The sequence below is a fragment of the Nanorana parkeri genome, unplaced genomic scaffold, assembly GCF_000935625.1.
Source record: "Nanorana parkeri isolate BGI_ZX_2015 unplaced genomic scaffold, ASM93562v1 scaffold1290, whole genome shotgun sequence".
In the NCBI taxonomy this organism is placed as follows: Eukaryota; Metazoa; Chordata; class Amphibia; order Anura; family Dicroglossidae; genus Nanorana; species Nanorana parkeri.
Genome location: NW_017307558.1, coordinates 97,223 through 117,348, shown reverse-complemented (window position 1 = coordinate 117,348; position 20,126 = coordinate 97,223). Strand labels below are relative to the sequence as shown.

At 42.4% G+C, this 20,126-nt stretch overlaps 1 protein-coding gene across 1 annotated transcript in view; it reads left to right on the top strand.

Moving 5' to 3' along the window:
* The first annotated feature begins 3,621 nt into the window (after positions 1-3,621).
* Positions 3,622-20,126, top strand: part of RIC8A (RIC8 guanine nucleotide exchange factor A) — a 53,452-nt gene continuing 36,947 nt past the window's right edge. Inside the window, exons 1-2 of the mRNA XM_018569127.1 lie at positions 3,622-3,959; positions 19,632-19,679. Of these exons, the coding sequence (XP_018424629.1) occupies positions 3,876-3,959; positions 19,632-19,679 (132 nt within the window). The 5' untranslated portion in view covers positions 3,622-3,875. The remainder of the gene's footprint in view (positions 3,960-19,631; positions 19,680-20,126) is intronic.

Below are 20,126 nucleotides of genomic sequence, written 5' to 3'. Positions count from 1 at the left end.
AGTTGTGTGAATGAAGTGCACGCTGTGAAGCTCTGTGCTTTGCAGACTGCATCATGAAGCACATAATATTTTGTAAGGTTCAACAATGCGCTTTCTATTCTCTGTGAAGTAAATAAACTAAAAAAATCGGTATTGGGTGGACTGACCCTTTAGGGCTTGTGGAGATGGGCTTTGTCTCTGCATGATACATTTAACATTCAATGTGATGTTAGTTGAATGCATACATTGAGGCAAATGATACATCTGAGTAGCATTTCACCTGCTATTTCCCACACAGGGTTTTCCCATTTTTTCCCCGCTTGTATGCCTGCAGCTGGGAAACCTTGGAAGCAGCAAGAACAGATCACAGCAGAAGTAGCTGCATCCAAAGGAATGCAAACCAGGTCACATACATCCTCAATGGCCATCCACACTAAACAAAGTACATTAAATGCTGCAGACATGCAATTAAATGGCGCTTTCAAATTAAAATGCACATCTACATGAGCCCTGTGGCTTGATATAGATAAGCGAAGAAGGAATGAAAAATTATTCATGCACCATGTTCTCTGCAATGACTGTAGCATCATCATGCAGATTCGCATCAGCCAGGCATGCATATTTATACACTTCACAGGAAATATTAGAGGCAACCTTACCTTGAGAGAATAGTGATTGCCTGAGAAAATTGAAAAACTGCTATGGTTGGTGTCTGCATACCCCATAGGCATATGACTGTATCTCAGTCCAGTTTTTTGGGTGGCTTTAATAGGGCAATAGCTGTGATGGTGGGTAGGGAACATGAATGAGCATTTACAAATTAGTTCCAGTCCTGCATCAAGTGGCCATCAGCAGCAATGAGATTTGAGGGCTATTAACGGCAGAGACTTTATTCAGTTGGACTGACGACTCTGCTGATCTTCTCTGCTAGTGCAGACAAGTAAATCCATGCCCATTCTAATACACGTACCTATTTTCCCCAAAGCTGGGGTAGGCAACTTCGGCATTCCAGCTGTTGTGGAACTACAAGTCCCATGAGGCGTTGCTAAACACTGACAATCACAGACATGACTCCCAGAGGAAGAAGCATGATGGGAATTGTAGTTTCATCACAGCTGGAGTGCCAAGGTTGCCTACCCTTAATTTAAAGTGTTAATAAACCCTCAATGTGAAATGTGATATATAGCAAAATAGTTCAGCACTGACATTGTTTGGTGTTTGCTTTATGTCTTTGCATTAAAAGGGAAATATCAGGGGTCTGTTTGGACCCCTGATATTTCACCAAAGCCCCTAACAGTAAATAAATAAATAAATATAATTTAAAAAAATAATTTAAATAATGTTAAAAAGGTTGGGGAACAAAAGTAATTTTTGGTTTTGGCCTGACAAAATATTTATTTTCAGTTTCGGTCTAAAAATTTCATTTCATCCCTAGCACTTACCCTTTATCCCCCCTCTCCAGATGCCCCCATGGTATCCACTGTTGTTTACATCCAAATCCTGTATGTGCTGGTGGGGCCTCCATAGGTTCTTATGGGACTGTGTCCAGAGATGCTCAGGAGATGGTCCCATAGAAGTCAATGGGAAATTACTGTAAATGATCGGCCAGTGCACAGAAGTGCTGTAGGGATGAAATCAAAGAGTGAAGTCCACTAAAAACATGCACCTGGAAAGGGCAAAATGGATAAGTGGACTTATCCTGTAAGCTGCTTTCAAACAATGGAAGGCTGCCAGTAATACATGTACCACTGAATCATCTTCCATTGAAAATCTTTCTATAAACATGAATGTTTGCATGAAATGCTATGCTTGTGCCTATGGAGAGGGGAGTGCTGAAGGGTACCAGACTGTCTTTGGGGAAACTATATGCAACTGACTGGCTCACTGTGCTGCTTCATATCCCCTAGTCTGAGCTTTGCTGTACAGGGACTGCAAGCAGCTGATGCCAAGTCTATTTCATGTATTTACACTGCTTGCATTTGATAATAAATACAATGTTGCAGATGCGAGTATGTAAGTGCCGCACTATCCTAAATAATGACACAAATATAGTATCGATTAATAATGTCACAGATATAATATTTAATGATCTCCCGGCCGGCCGTTGTAAAAAAACTCTCTAGATCTGAGCTGGCGTCTTTAGACGTCCGCTCAGCCACGCCCACTCACGCACCGAGCAGCGGGAAAGTCCCAAAATGTAAAAACAGGCAGCGATGCCTGTTAACATACAAACGATACGCCTGCTCTATATCGCTTGTATAAGCTGACGGTCCATGCCCCCCCCTCGGCGGCACCCCCTCCCGCTGGTCCCGGGCTCTGCTGTGCCCGGTGCGGGCCTGGGACCAGCATAGTGGCTCTCTGACAGGGGATCAGAGCGAGATCGGTATATGAGCTCCCTCCGGTCCTCTCTCCACTGTCAGAATGCGGAAGTGATGTATATGACATCACTTCCGCATTCTGCTGTCACTCAGATCTCTGCTTCATCAGCTTCTTCAGGGGGGTCCTAGGTGACATTACGGGTCTTGGAGACCCCTGATGTCTCCATAAAGGGGACCTGTCACATATCTTTTCTATCACATAGGGGGTTTTCTTAGCCCCCTATCTGATAGCAATAAAGTTAAGTGAAAAAAAATTAGTTTCCCAAAAAAATCTTAGTTACACTAAAAAAAGAATAAAGTCCCCACCTATACATACACGCATGCAAATGACAATTGCGCCCATTACGCCGCACATGTTACATATCGTTGTGAACATCGCAGTGAGACAATAATTCTAGGGCCATCAATCACTGATAACATTAAGCCGATGAGCGGTAAAAGCGTTTAAAGCGTCGCCTATGGTCAATTTTGGGTATGGTCGTTTTTTTCAATTTTGCGGGTGCGCAAAGTTTTAAAGCTTGACATGTTTGGTGTCTATTTACCCGACGTGACCCCCTGTTTTATATTTTACCAAAAAATTGGGTAATAATAATAATTGTTTCCTAATATAATGTAAAAAAATCTTTTTTTTTTTTAAATGCTCACTAATTTTTCCTTAATATAGTAAAAAATAAAAACCCCAGTGGTGATGAAAGAAAGCTCTATCTGTCCCCAAAAAATGGTATAAAATTAATTTCAGTACAGCGTTGCATGACGGAATAAATGTCAGTCAAAGTAACGCAGCGCTGAATACTGAAAAATGGCCTGGACAGCAAGCGGTTAATAATAATGACAGATATAATACTGAATAATAATGACACAGATATATTGACTAATAATGACACAAATATAATATTGAACAATAATGACACAGATATAATATTGAATAATAAGGACACAGATATAATACTGAATAATAATGACACAGATATAATACTGAATAATAATGACACAGATATAATACTGAATAATAATGACACAGATATAATATTGAATAATAATGACACAAATATATTGAATAATAATGACACAGATATGATATTGAATTGTTTGTTGTTGGTGAATACAATGTTGCCGTTACACCGGTCTGAACTCTGGAGTTCAGCTTCACAGGAACAATACTAAATACAATAGTGATCAGCTCCTTCTGCATGTGTCACAGAAGTCAGCCAGTTCTGATTCAGCAGCAGCAGCCTCATGTTGTGCTGTGATGATTGTGTGTGGATTTGCATCATCCAGATAAAGCACTTAGACGAATCAGTCTCCTGTGTCCGGTCTGATCCCTTTTCGCCCCCGTTCCAGACACGTTGCCTGCGATGTGATGTGCAGCCCTGGAGTCCCGGGCAAGCCCCGCCCACCCCTGTGTGATGTCATCGTGTCAGCGGAGAGCAGTAGGAAGAGCAGCCTTGCTGGGTCCACTTCCTGCTAAACCCAGGGCAAGCAGATACCGTGCACCTCACCCCCTTCCCTCTGCCAGCCATGGATCTGGATGCCATCCTAGACCAGCTGGAGACTGGGGAGCAGGAGCTGGTGCAGAAGGCACTGACAGAGTATAATAAGGAGGTAAGGGATGGGTGAGTGGCTGGAAGGTTTACATGACTGAGCACAGGCTTGTCTTGCATCTCCCTCTAACCCTGTATTAGGGAGGGATTGCATGCATGAGTAGGAATGAATGCTGGGGGACACTTTGTATTGATGTGGGTGGTGTGGTTTGCATCTCCCTCTAACCCTGTATTAGGGAGAGATTGCATGCATGAGTAGGAATGAATGCTGGGGGACACTTTGTATTGATGTGGGATGTGGGTGGTGTGGTTTGCATGCATTGCAGTTCTTTGGTGCTTAGCTGATATTGTTATATTGTTGGTGTGTATAATTATAAAGGAGCTAAAAATGGCAAATCTTATAAAATAGTAATTGTAAGTTCAGCAGAATGAAATACATGATCACATTACACATTTTTAATAAGGCACAGGATATAGAGGTGCAGCTTTAGGTTGCTACATATCAGGATGGATAGATTATGGATTAATCAGACCGCTTTTGGATTGTATGTGGTTGCAAAGATTGGCCAATCAACACCAGATTTCACCAGCCAAGTATTTATCCAATCAAGATCTGGTCTTTGCAGGACAGGCAGACACTGAACCTCACCCCTTTGACAGCTATGATCTGGATGGCACTCTTGGCAACTGGAGAATGGGGAGCGGGAAACTTAAAAAAAAAAAGTTTGTTGGGTAATCATCCAACGAGGAGAGTGCAGAGAGATAAGTACAAACTATGTCCAATCTTGTGTTATGTGTAAAGCTCGTGGTCACCCTGCACAAGCAGAGAGAGCAGCAGTGACTTGTCTTTATTACAGGAAGTTCCTGCACTGAGGAAAGTTTCACAATGGATTACCGTACAAATGCACAAAACCAGGATTCCAGATCTGAGTCCATTAAATTCCATGGCAATTCCTTAAGCCCTGATGAAGGGGGGATGTTTGGCTCCTAAAACGTGTTGGCTACCGTGTGTTACCCTTTTGAATTAAACATTCAGCTCTATTTCTGGCTCATTTACACATGGGGGCTGATGTATACAGGCTTGCTATTTGCGTGGCATTACAGCCGCTAGATGGAGCCTGGAAAATTCCTTTGCTCTTCTAGCTCCATCTAGCGGCTGTAACGGTGTGTGAATGGCATTTGCCTAGGTATATGCAGGGCAAAACGTTTGTATATCAGCCCCATAGATTTTCCAAGCAGGGCTACCACTTTATTCAAGGAGAACCCCATTTTGTGGGTAGCTGCTGAACCTGGGCCATTGGAACTAAACAAAGACCTCCTACCTAACATTTAAGGATCTGGATCCAGTGCCTCGCTCCCACCTCCTGTTGAAACAAGGAGTCACTTTTGTGTCTGGTGTATAGGTAGACCACTCAAAAGCAAAGTCATGTGATTGCCCGATCGATTCTTAAAGGGAACCTGTGGGGATAAAAATATAGGGGCTGCCACTGCTGACTTAGTATTTAAAGACACAGGTTCGGGAGAAGTTGTATCGCTGTCAGAATCAAGGCATTTAAAACAAATTCAGCAATAGTTTCTCCTATATTTTCTGTTCTTATAGGTTTATAGATCTCTTCCTCTGCATGATATGATAAAGGGAAACCTTAAAGTGACCCTAAACTCAGGAGTTAAATCTTAAAAATACATTCAAGTACTTTAACTATTAACAAAAAGGTATCTTATTTGCGTATCACTCAGCGGCAGATCCTCAAATAATCTTTTCTGTATTCATGCTGACACTGTCCTTCCTTCTGAAGGGTGGCTACTTTTGTTCCCCATGGTCCCTGTGTGTGTTGAAAAGTAGCCACTGCTCCAAGCTGGACTACAATCTCACGTTAAGGCTAGGTTCACACCTGCACCACACTGCACGACAACTGGGACGTAGTCCCGTGATCGCACAATCCTGCACAATGCAGTCAGCATTTGCCGCATGGCCCCATTGATTTGGGGCGACATCCACGCGGCAATTGCAGAAAAAAGGTACATGTACGGCTGTTTTATTGTGTTCGGAAGCACGGGCGGAATCGCGGCGGGAAACCGCGCAATCTGCCCAGCATGACTGGGGGGCCATTAGAAAATAATGGAACCCACAGCGCGATCGGTTCACACCTTGGCGACTACTGACTACGCGGCGATCCGCGCGGAATCGTGCACGATTGCCGCACGGTGAGGTGTTGCCTAGGTGTGAACCTAGCCTCCGTTTACTAATTTATGTTAAGATTATGTTCCATCACAGGAGTGAGTTTTGCAACACACACAGGGACCATGGGGAATAAAAGTAGCCATCCTCCAGAAGGAAGGACAGTGTCGGCACGAATTCTGAGATGATTTGAGGATCTACAGCCGAGTGATACACAAATAAGATACATTTTTTTTTTACTAGTTAAGGTACTTGAATGTATTTTTAAGATTTAACTCTTGTGTTTAGTGTCACTTTAAAGGAGAACTATGAGGTGAGTGCTTATCACTCACCTCATAGTTCTAGCCGACCTGCGACAATGAGACTGTCACAGGTCGGCTCAGTAGATCGGGAAGTGAGTGAACACATACCGGCGTTCGCTCACCTCTCGATCCTGTCACAGCTCTCTGCCGTGACAGGGGAGGGGCTGGATTCCCCCCTCCCTGCTCCGATCCGCCGGCAGCCGGGCGGATCCAGACATAGTTGTGGGGATCCGCTTCAGCTGCGGCGTGTCAGTATACCGCAGTAGCTCGCGGTATACTGTGGCGTCTCTCGGTGTCTCAGTATACCGCGAGCTGTAGCTCGCGGTATACTGAGCTTAGGGTGACGGGAGGATGCTAGTTTGTGTCCTCCCGTTACCCCAAGGAGAACTATGGGGAAAAGCCTTAACCCCATAGTTCTCCTTTAAGGAGACCTGATACCTGACACAGTGAGGCTTTTATCCTGTGCTGAAGGCAGCTGTTGTTTGTTCAACCTCTCAAACTGATGATATATATATTATATAAAATCTAATTTCTTTTTTGACCCAGTGGCAATTATGAAATGAATCCAGAAACCGTTTTCTTGAAGATACTGCCTACATTTGTAGAACGATTCATTTCAGCTCGCAATGAGCTTGTTTGTTTTAATATAATAAAGCATTTTTTAAACTAGAAGCCCCCTTTTTTGATTTCTTTGTCAGGAGATCTGTTTCCTTACTAATTAAGAAGCAGACTAAAATGGCTAAGCTGACACATGAATTGGGGTTTTCCTATATGATTAATTGCCTTCATATGACAAGGGTGTCCTAGATAAGTGGGGGAGGGACACAGTGGAAACTGCTCGTTGGATGATACTGGGAGCCTTTAATGCCATTTCAGCTGGGAAGTTAACAGTTCCCATCTGTCTTGCGTTTCCCACCTAATTTTAGAATTTCTCAGCATTCTTTGTAAGAACAATTAGGAATTGTGCTTTTGTGATATTATTATAGCTTCTCTGCCATGCCCAGATCCCCATTTCTTTTGTATGTATTATTAGATATTGGCAGTTCCCCACAGACAGAAAAAGCCATGATGAAACGAATGCGTTCAGCGTTAAAGGGAAACGCCAGGCAAAAAGACTCAACACATACGTCTTTGTTTCTCAATGTACTGCTTGGAAGAAAAGCTAACAATCAACACTAGTGGTTTGGTCTACAGCCTTGGTTCTCAACTAGTGGGTCGCGACCCAAAAGTGGGTCGCGACCCTGTGTTCGGTGGGTTGTCTTGTGGCTTCCACTTTTCTAGGGGAGAGGGTTCTCAACCTTCCTCTAGTGCAGCACTGTCAGTTTTCAGGCCAAGCAGCCATTCAAAATATGCTGCCCTGTGCTGAGTGTCAGCTTGAGGTGGGGTGGGCTGGGGCTATGGCCTCGAGGGAGCTTCATCCATACATTCATCCATCCACACATGCATTACTTACAGGTCCCTCACATGTCCTATAGAGATGCCTGGGCTAGAATGACATCACATTCTGCCTCCCGCCACCGCTACAGGGTGGAAAAGGGAGCTGTACAAGCAACGCACATATGGATGGCACTCCAGTTCTTGTAAGGTAGGGAGACTCAGTGGATCTTTGGTGTGTATATGTGTGTGAGATTGTGTCTGTCAGAGTTTTTGAAGGCCCGTTCACACTAGTACAGTGCGGTAATCGAACAGTCCTGTGCCATTAACACACTGTACCACGCAATTGCACTTACTATGCATTCTTATGTGGGAGATGCATTGTTACCATTCATTTGAATGGCACCCCAAACGCACCGCCTGCCAACACTGTTTAATCACCTGAACGCACGGTATCGCAATGCTGTACGTTCCATTGCAGTGCGTCTTGGGTCGCGACTTAATGGCCAAGGGAAAATGTGGGTCTTTTTTTTCTATAAATTTCTTTATTTCAAGTTTCCAATGTTTAAGGACGTACCCGCATGGAAACGCAGGTCCGGGTATGGACAGGACATACAAAACATTCAATATATGACAACGGTAAAGAGCGGCACATATATATAAGGAACAACCTTCCATATCCCATTAATCCTATCCGGGTACAATGTGGCGTGAATGATTCGTGAGGAGCTCCAACAGGCGGGTAGTGAAGCCCCTCCAATGAGCTAATTTCAGGTGATCCCTCAATTGGAAACCCGACTGGCTGTATAGCAGTCGGGACACCCTAGGGCACCCGCACTAAACTATATTGCTACCTTGCCTGTGGTTATTCCCAGATGGTCCTCTAAGTACAAGTGTGGCATAGGTCTGAATCAATTATCCAGGGGGAGGGTGTGGCCCCTGTTGACCCAGCGCTGGCAACCGCCCCGGCGGCGTCGGTCGACCTTCAGGGGTCCCACCCATCCGGAGTTGGTAACTTGCCCTATCATGGGTAGGATTATTACCAGCTATCGATAGGGATAACGCCAAGGTTGGCCTTAGGAAGGTAAGGGTAGGGGGTAACAGTACTGACAAGGTGGGGGGGGGGAGCACACGACAGGGGGATAGGGGTAGGCAGGGGGTAAGAAGGGGAAGATCTCAGTGTGTCATCGCTGGAATTCAGGACTCCATAATCTCTCGATATTCTGCAGAGGAGGTATAAACTATCCAATAGTGCCAGGTGGTCGAGAATCTGGAGGAGGTGCCCTTGATGGTGCTGGTGAGGTCCTCCATGAGCCTGATGTCGTTAACTTTGGAGAACCAGAGTTGGACCAATGGGGGAGTCTCCTGCTTCCAAAGTAATGGTATGCATGCTCGGGCTGCATTCAGTAAGTGGATCAAAACCGATCGGGAGTAACTCTTAGGCGAGAAGTGGTTGTGGTGGAGGAGGAAGAATGCCGGTTCATGGGGGACGTCGTGATCTGTGAATTTTTGGGTTATCGCTCGGACCCGGGACCAGAACGGGGTCACTCGGGGACAGGACCAGAAGATGTGGAGCATGTCCGCCGGAGAGGAGCCACAGCGCCAGCACGTGTCAGCCGTCAGGTACATCTCGGTGCATCTTGTGGAGCTTATGAGGGGTTCTATACCATCGCGTGAGGATTTTGTATCCCAGTTCTTGGTATTTGTTGCAGATGAATGACCTCAGGGAGTATCGTAGCAAACAGATTCTGTCCTCCTGTGGGAGCTTTAATAATCGGCCAACTAATCGATTATGAAAATAATCGTTAGCTGCAGCCCTAGCTGGATCCCCAACTCCTTTTCCCATTGGTCAATGAAATATAGTGGTGGTTCCAGGTCCTTGGTGAGGGCGACCTGGTAGCACAGGGAGAGAGTTTTAGCTATCGGTCCAGAGTCTATGCATGTTTGTTCGAAGGTTGAGAGGTTCCGTGCGTAGGTCGATGGGACTGGGAGGGAGGACAGGTAGTGTGTTAGTTGTAAGCGTCTCCAGGTTCCTAAGTTTCTCAGGTCAGGGTCGGTCGAGGAGGGAAAATGTGGGTCTTGAGTAGGGATGCACAGATACTTTTCGAGTACCAGTGCAGATACTTGGCATTTTCATGAGAACTACCAGGGTTGCAGAGGTTGCAGCTGGGACCTGGCTCTGGCACTCCACCACTGTCCTGAAATCATTAGCCTGTATTGTTTTAGAAAAACTGTCACATGACAATAAACAAAAATGTATCAGTACTCGTACTTGTAAGTACTCGGCAAGTACCAGTACTCGTACTCGCAAAACTGGTATCTGTGCATCCCTTTATTTTTATAAAAACAAAATCGTACATTAAAACAGAGATGTACAAATCCCAGGAGCTCCGTGTGCTCCTTACAAATGACAGCTGACTCCTAATTTTTAAATTTTTCTCTAGTGTAGTCTTGGAGCTCAAAAGTATCGGTACATGTACTCGTACTTGTACCGAGTACTGTACTTGGTATCTGTGCAACCCTAGTCTTGAGGTTACACAGGTTGAGAACCACTGGTTACAGTATTCCCAAAGATATTCTTGTGGAAGAAAAGGTTCTTCAATATTATCCATTGCAGGCTGTGTGATGTGAGCCAGCACAGGACACACCCAATAGGTTGATGTCAAATTCACAATAGAAACATGGAAGCTTCAAGCTACCATTGCTTACCTCTCCTTAAAATGCTTGCCACCTGTCTCTGTAGTTGACCCTCTTGCTTCAATACTTTGCGTTGTAGATTCAGATCCAGAACAAGTATGCAGATGAAGACCTTTCACAGTTTTTCCTTGTCTGCATACTTGTTCCAGGTCAGTGATGCAGAAAATGTTGAAGCTAGTGGGTCAAAATAGCAGCTAGGCAACTAACAGGAAGGCAGCAATGAGATCAGAAAATAAGTCCCATAGCAGAAAATAAGGATCGCTATGGCAAATTACGCATCAATCATAGCATGCAATATATATGACCTTAGCCTTGAAGTGTATGTCAGGACTAAATAAATAAAGGGAAAAAGAATGCAGTACTTCTCCACAATACATAAACATTTTCTTATGTTTTATCCATTTAACCAGCCAGCTCTCATACCTGTTTACTCCCTATGGATGTTACTCTAAGGTTCACACTGAGCGTTTAGTAGAGCTTTTTATGCCCTAAAAAACGCTCAAAAAATATGCCCCCCCAAAAATCCCATTCATTTCTATGGCCCTGTTCACATCTGAGCATTTCATTGCATTTAGCAAAACGCTTATTGGAAAAAGTACATGAGCTTTGTTTTGGCCCCATAGACTCAATAAAAGTCTATGAAAACGCGCGTTTGCTGTGTCTGCCCATTAACATCAATGAGGTAGAATCTGCTCACAAAAAGGTGCGCCTTGATTTATACACATAAACCACACAAAAACGTGTCTCAGAAATGTGCAAAAACGCTGTCGCCTAGGTGTGAACCCAGCCTAAATCCCATGCATAAACAATGTTTATAAACTCTATTAGAAGATCTGTGTTTTTTTTTTTTTTTTACAGAAGTACATCTTATAGCTGCTATATTCACAGAGTTACACAGCAGGTTGGACTGCATAGATTCTGTAGCTCCAAGTTTGATGCTGGACTGAATAGACCTTGTGATTTCTAGATTGACGCTGGCCTGAATGGATCCTGTGGCTTCTAGGTTGAGGTTGGACTGAATAGATCCTGTGGCTTCTAGGTTGAGGTCAAACTGATTGGATCCTGTGGCTTCTAGGTTGAAGTTGGACTGAGTGGATCCTGTGGCTTCTAGGTTGAGGTTGGACTGGGTGGATCCTGTGGCTTCTAGGTTGAGGTTGGACCAAGTGGTTCCTGAATTAAGTAGAACTAAAGTGCCAAAACATTTTGCCAGCAGGTAGAGTTTTTTTGGTAAAAGAGACTTTGTATGTCTCTTTAGCCATAGAATTTTGCTTTACATGTTTGGTATCACTTTTTTGCACTGCCAGTAGTGTGTGCGCTCCTGGTCCATACCTGGCATCTAAAAGATGCCATGAATAGAGCTAGGTGCCGGGTTGATGTAACCACAGCATGCATGTCTATGCATAAGGCATTGGGCTGAAAGAAGCAGCAGAGAAGATGGCTGTGGATGGAGCAGTGAGGTAGAGAATGGAGCTGGATGAGTGCACACTTGGAGGTAAATTTACCATATTGTGCAAGTATTCTGGCATACTTGCACATTAAAGCAAGAGCTGCCAAGGCCTTCCCTCTTCAATTGCTTTAGTTCCTTATCTGTCCTTTTACACCCTGCTAGACCGTGTGTGCTGGCATTTTATTGTTGCCTGCTTGATAGTGGGGGTATGTCCATGGCCAGCCTAACCCATCTTGAACATGAATGTACACTTGCAAAGGTCAGTTTGTGTAGATGGTTGTTTTGTGTGTGCTGCTTGCTAAAAAGAAGAAAGTGCGTCTTTCACTTCGTGATTCCACAAGGGGGAAAGTGTGACACTGTCTTGGCTAGATTGTCTATCATTTGTGGGTTTGTGAATGTCTCATAACCTCGTGGGGCATCGGAATTTCTTTAGCCAGCTTTAGCTGTTTCCTTTGGCTTGTTATCTGGACACATAATTGCATGCTTGGAACCGGTACGCTCAGTACAGTAGTCTTCTGGGTCATCATTAAATTTACCAACTATGGAAAACCTTTTACAGATACTAAAAATTCCACTTTTGTCAGTAACCTGGTGCAGAATGTTTCATGGTACTTCCATCATTACATTGAATTGTAGTGACCCATATAAATGTATTTATATTCTCCTGTTTAAAGCACAATGCCGGCTAAAACCTTTTTTTCTAATTTTGGAGAATAGGGAAGAGTTAAAGCCTATGTCCGTTTTCTTTTACTTTCTTTCTCAACACAGGAGAGGTCCACCTTTACCATTTGTCTTGAGCAGAAAGTGAGGGGAAATTCCAATTTTTTTCAGTTCCTAGAATAAAGGTGATTTTTTTCCAATGGAAACACCTGTTCCAATAACAGCTGTCAAAGATGGAATTTCCCTTAATTTTTGGCAGATGTCTACTTCTTTTCTGTTCTGTCTCTAGGACTTGGAATCAAAAGAGTGCTCTCTAATGGGGAAATAGACAGAAAGTAACATCTTGCCAGAGGTTCTTACCCTTAAGTTTGAAAAAAGTAAATAAAGTGAACCTGTGGCTGGGTTATAGACAGAATTCAAATATTTTAACAAGCAATAAAGGAGCTTCAAAACAGCCCCTGAATGACCTCTGTAGTTGCAGGCACTGTGGAGCAATTGATACTCAAAGTTCACAGCAGAAGTTGTTGAAACTCTTCCCTCAGTGGCTTAGCTCACCTTGTTCCCAGCAGTGACTCGGAAGCTACCAATCTCTTAGGTAAAACACAAAGCAGGCGATCTGAGAGAGAGGACCAGGGTGAACTCTGCTACAAAGAAAAAGGCCTGGACAACTTTGGCTCCAGAATGCCTGCTGCTACAGTAGTCATTGAGGACCTTGCTTTACTACTTTATTTACTCTACAAAATCCTTTCGCAGTTTCAGACTTTATTATCAGTTCAGCCAGAATTGAATGATATATGTAAATGTTGAGTCGTATAATCAGCATTTAAGTAGAAAAAATCCTGGGGCAATTCTGAAAAATGAAGGGTGTCCACGGAAGGCCTAAAACTTTGTAGTTGTAATGCATGAACAAGTGGGTTACTCCTTCTTGCCCCAGCAACTTTTGTACTGGTATTCTGAAGGTGTGCTTCAGGCACCTAATGGGCATTTGCACCAATCTATGCCAGGTGGTGGAGGAATTCATTAGGGCTGCAACAATTAATGTATTGCTGGGATTTGTATTCCTCTATAGCTGACGGTACATTGTGCTGTATATTATACAGAGGACTACAAATCCCAGCAATAGTCCATTATACACTGCATGTATAATGGACTATTGCTGAGATTTGTTGTATCCCTCTATAGCTGGTGGTATTCTGCATTGCGCTGTATAGAGGACTACAAATCCCAGCAATAATACATTATACAGCGCAATGTGGAATACCACCAGCTATAGAGGAGTACAACAAATCCCAGCAATAATACATTATACAGCGCAATGCCGAATACCGCCAGCTATAATGTATTATTGCTGGGATTTGTAGTCCTCTATAGCCGGTGCCATTCTGCATTCATTGCTATATAATTTTACACTTTTCATTTCACTATATTGCACACCACACTTTTTTTTTTCTTTTTTACTTCCACCGCTCCAAGCTTGCTCCTTTTGATGGACTGCAATCTCAATACAAACTATTAGTCCCATCACTGGAGCCGTTTTTTAAAATGTATTTTATTTTTTATCCGATTAACCGATTAATCGAACTCAATAATCGGCTAACTAATCGATTTTGAAAATAATCGTTAGCTGCAGCTCTAGAATTCATACATGCTGGTAAATACAATCATTCTTATAGCGATTAATAGCTGTGAGATTGTTAAACCTGAAATGTTTAACAATGTTCTCCTGACAGTGTTGGCCATTGCAAGAGGATCTTGCGCCCTTTTGATAGGTTTCAGGATTTAGTTTTACCTTACTGAGAATGCAGTAGGTGAAGTGAGTCTCTTTGCAAGGCATTTAGTGTTCTTGTCAATTGATTAGCCCAGTAGATGTAAAAGGCCAGATTAATCCACCTTTTACTGAGATACCAGGTTTAATTATACTGCTATTTGGAAGCTTCAGAAGTAGGGGTACACGGCAAAACTGAAACTGGGTCACATTTAACCCCCGTGCACATCATTTTGTTTCTGCATGGAAAAATATCCAAGCTAAGAAGTAAGCACTGTCTATAATCAAACTTTAATTAGTGGCATCTTTTAGAAGACTTTTTCTCTACTGCACACCGTTATCAGTGGTGCTTCTTCTGTGTATATTCTTTTAATGTTCTTTTCAAAGCAGCATTTCCTGGTATGCTTTTTTTTTTCTTTAAAGTGGGCCTTTCATTAAAGTCAAACACTACATGAATCAACAGGACACATGTAATAGGGATGCACAGATACTTTTCGAGTACCAGTGCAGATACTTGGCATTTTCATGAGAACTACCAGGGTTGCAGAGGTTGCAGCTGGGACCTGGCTCTGACACTCCACCACTGTCCTGAAATCATTAGTCTGTATTGTTTTAGAAAAACTGTCACATGACAATCAACAAAAATGTATCAGTACTCGTACTTGTAAGTACTCGGCAAGTACCAGTACTCGTACTCGCAAAACTGGTATCTGTGCATCCCTTTATTTATATTTATAAAAACAAAATCGTACATTAAAACAGAGATGCACAAATCCCAGGAGCTCCGTGTGCTCCTTACACATGACAGCGGCCTCCTAACTTTTGAATTTTTCTCTAGTGTATTCTTGGAGCTCAAAAGTATCGGTACATGCACTCGTACTTGTACCGAGTACTGTACTTGGTATCTGTGCAACCCTAACATGTAAGCTTTGCCAATGCACACTAATATTTCGGATTAAAAAAAGTGTCTTTTGCCCTCTGAAAAAATGATGCTGCTTCTGAATACCCTCATATGAACTAGGCAAATGATCATATGGTCTGTGGTTACCTGTGCTTTGTGAGTGTTTTACTTCATTAGAGAATGCAAAGAGTCTATTGTTTTTAATCAAAAAATGCTGTCTGGTATAATTCAAGTTAGATCAGCAAAGTTTAAAGAGATGCTATCACTTTGCTGATGCAGGGCAAGTTGACTGTGTTTCAGCAAAGAGCATCCCAAGACCCTCTTATACTCGCCTTGTGCACTATCGCCACTCCTTCCTCCTTGGCAGCAGTAAGAATAGCAGGGTATGCTGAAGCATGTGACCTGCACTCTTGTGATAGTGCTGAGCCTGGAAGCCACTTGCCAAGCCCGAGCACTGTCCTTTGACCTAGGGAGTCACATTACACCACCAGAGGCTGCCAATACAGCAGATTCCAGCCCCAGCTGGAATCGGCAAGCGGGTACTGTAAAGGTGAGTATAAGTGGGTTGGGGGCTGGCGGGCACTTTGCAGAGAAACAATCAATTTGTACTGTATAGGCAAGGAGACTGTTGAAACATAAGTAAATATATACTTACAAACTATGCAAGGTTTTTAAATCATTAACACACATTGATAGAATAACTTATACTAAACTGATCATATGTACATGATAAAACAAACAAAAAAACGCTATTCCTCTTTGGAGAACATATTTTGGTTTATTCTAGTAACGTTTACATTTAAAGTCTCAATTTTCATGTAACGTTTATTTGTTTTTTGTATTTTTATGTATTACATTATTGTGTTTTTATATGATAGAAATGTAGACCATTTATAAAGCCTTAGTATCTAACCCACCCATCCTCTTTCACACAAGCAGCAGGCTTTACCACCCTCCTGGAAAGCAGTCCACTATGGATTGCTTTTCAGGGGCAGTTGATTGGTGGTTTTCAGGCATTCGTGAGACGACATGACCACTTCCTGAATGCCTGTTTGGGTTTTCTTTCATGCCAATCGGGAATTTGCGTCGAAATACTACGCCGTAGCCCTGTGCCAAGTGGCTGATATGCAGTTATTGTGCAGGCCCGTTAACTGGGCCAGCACATTGGTGTGTAGGTGTCTGGTGTTGGGGGGTTCAGGCGTCGGTAAAAATGTGTATCAAGGATTTTTTATCGCCGCCTCTGTGAACGTAGCCTAACACTGCTACTTCACTTCAGCACGATACATTTTAAAGAATCATTGCAAATGCATATATGTGTGTGTATTTATGTATTACCTGCTGGATTACCACATCCTCCAGCACCATAGCGTGATGGAGGCAGAGTCAACTGCTATGCTAAAGGCTACTGGAGCAATACTCCATGCTGGAGCCGCTGCCAATCTACAGCTAGGGGTGGGCCTTCAGGCGTGGCACCCTGCTTAATCACACTGAGTACAGGAGTGTACAGGTCGCCATGTCTTGTACACATCATGCAGGGAATCGCTGGATGACACCACAACAAAAAAAATAGGAAGTAACCTGTGGGTTTCATCTTTGTTATTCTTCCAGAAGCTGAGGCTGCTGGCATGTTCACCAGGTATTTGATGTTTAGAAGAATAAGAGAAATGTATAGGAGAGGTAAATGTAACAAAAGCAAACACATTTTGGGATTGCATTAATGTATTTACAAACACTTTAAGGATGAGCCACCAGTAGCAGGGAAGATAAGTTAATTTTATTTTTAATGTAAATTATCCCATTGGGGAGATTTTCCCTCACTTCCTAGTCCTGTGATGCCCAAATATGCAATGGGGGTTGGTTTGTAAACATATATCCAAAATAAAAACTTAAGGGTTAAGTTGGGCACACTTGTATGGCCAGGAGGACAGTCCTGGACAGTCACCAGAGGTTCTGGCCTTGTTTTAGGTTGGCTAGATTTGGCGACCATCCTTTGGTCCCCTGGAGATTGATGGCCCCGGGATGTTTATCTCTGCAGGTCTTTTGCTGTGTTGCAGAGTCTTCTGCTGTGATTAGATCTGTTTGTCACAGTTTGTAATTGCTCCCCAGTGAGTGCTCAGGATAAATCACTACACTGTGCTCATAGCGGCATGTTTTCTGTCTGCATGGGGAAAGGAGATTCCTTTTAATTTTACCAATTACACCAAAGATGTAGTAATTGTCCTTACCAAGTAGCCTGTGGCAGCTGCATGTTTTTTCATTCCAAATAAAAGGGTTATCCAGGCAAAGATTAATTATTAAAACCTGAATAAGACCTGCATAATGAGGTAAACTCTATATTTTCATAAATGGACCATGAAAACGCATCAAAATGATTAAAGGGAAACTTTACCTTTTTTTTTGAATTTTTTTAATAAATGCAGACTTCTTCATAAAAGAAAAAATGTGCAAATTATTTATTTATTTATTTATTTTGAATTGGAGCCAATAATGCATAGAAACCGCGATCAGTGCAATGCTCTGGCTCCTGCAGCCTATTCTTCCCATCCATGTCCGTACTGAGGTATGGACATTCAGCAGCAAGGACAGGCGGAAGAATGAATGGAGTACAAGTGCAGTGACGTCCCTGCACTTTTGTTCTATTCAAACTGCAAGTCCCTCTGCCACGGTGGCCGATGGGATGACGTGTTTGTGCAGGAGAACCCTGGAATTCAGGAAGTATGGGGCCAGGAAGGGGAGTGGCCAATCATTTGTGTTTTTTATTGGTTTTTTTTTTATAGCATATCAGCCATTTGTATGTCTCTTTGATGCTTTTAATATATATTTTTTCAATAAATATTTATTCAGGACAGATATCCTTTCATTTTTTTTTCTCATATAGCCCCAATAAGTCACTGTTAATAGTTTTTTGGCTGCTGTGTTAATGCTAGTGATAGACTTCTTCATCATATATGTCATTTTTTGTTTTGCCCATAGTTACATTTTCAGTTTAAATTGGCTATATTCATTCCATGTGCATCATAACAAAATGTGTACAAAATCTTAGACCCCATTTCCACCTGGGCGTTTGGAAACGTGTTTGCTGAAGCACTTTAATGTTCAACATGAAGAGTCTGTGGGGCTCAACAAGAAAAATCTTGAGGTGTATGGCCAACTTTAGTCTGCTATTATGGCAAGAGCCTTGGGGGACCTGCAACACCCAGTTCCACCTTAATGTAGCTAATGACTAGAGGGCATGTTTAATTTTTGTTTAAAAAAAACCAACTGAATATGGATTTTTCAACAAATGAAAGGTATTGCTGAATGGAGCAAATACATTTACAGTTTATGTATTTTTCTATGTACTGTATATGGCAGGGGTGGCCAAATTTAATATGGAACTCAGGAGGCAGCAGGATTCTTTTAGGTGCCAGCTCCATTGACACCAACTATAGGAAACCTTGAAAGTTAGGCACCAGCTGTAAATTGTAAGGAGCATTGACGACCCGGTATATGGTATTTTAAATGTAAAGGTATTTTACTTTAATGCCATTATTTGTTTTATCTCATAATGTTCCCCAAAATTGCACATTTGTTGTTTGGAAAGGATGTTTAACTGTCAGAATTGCATATAAGCAAGTTATTTTAGCCCTCAAAATATTATTTTGTAACGTTACATTTCACTTTTCCTACTGTCTTCAGTTGACACCCCATTGCAGTTTATGATTATCGCCAGCCTGAAGCTAGTGATTTTAAGGAGTGATAACCCATGTGATAGTCTTATTGAAGTGACCCTGTTGCGTTCTGTTCTAAATTGATATGTCTGATATATCTGAAGATAACACATACGTATACAATCAGCAAGTTTATGTAGCTGTATAAAACATTAAGCTTATCATAACATACATAGACTGTATTAAATGTATTTTTGTTATACTAAATTATTTAAGTGAACCTCTGCCCAGACTATGCACATCAAAAGTATTTAGATATTCCGAACGAGAAGTAAAAGCACTTAAAAACAAGCCCTCATTCACCTATGCAGCTGCAGGCATTGTGGACAAATTTATCTGAGGCGTTTTCGTGCCTGGGGGGGGGGTAAAAATTACGAAAGTACACTTACCCTTTACAAACAGCAACCACTTTTTTTTGAAGCGTGCCACATTATATAGTTCTTTACAGCTTTGCATTGTGCGAGTCCTATGAGTCCATGTTTTCCTCCTTTCTGAATGATCATACAGTTCTGCAACCGAGATAGACACTGGCCTGCACACTAAGGTCAGATTGTGGAAGTGAATGGAAGAGCTGGATGAAAGCTAAAAGCTAAGAATGCGTTATGTTTTTGCACAAATATTTACCATAGAGGATCTTAGAGATGCTGCGTGGCAAATTCCCATATCTTGATTTAATAATGAATTGTGTTCTTTTGCAGAATTCCCAGTGTTTCTTCTTCAATGCAGAGCAAAGAGAGCAACGTAAGGTAAGTACAGTATAAGATACGTAGGCTACCATAAGTTGTATTTATAGGTAAAAGAAAATGCTAGGTGCCTGACTGTTAAGGTTAGTGCATTGTTCCAGTGGGGCACATATTCAGCAATGCAAACAATCATTTACTGTGCATAGATGGATAGATGTAGGTGAAGAGTAGCCTTTGTGATGCCCAGAACTCTCTCATGATCCATCAAATGCATCTGGGCTCAAAGACTGAATATCCTGCGTATTTCTTGCCCAACAAAGAATAAAGAGGAAATGTAAGAAGCATTCTACAGGTCTCAGTGCTGGTCTGGTGGATAGTTTAGAAACCAGTTTTCAAAAGGAGGTCAACTGTGGCAGCACATTGTAGCTGATTAGATTTCAGTTTATTGAAATCAAATGAGCAACAGGTTCTGGTTGGCTTTTCTACTGCTCTCTGTGCATTGCATGTTGC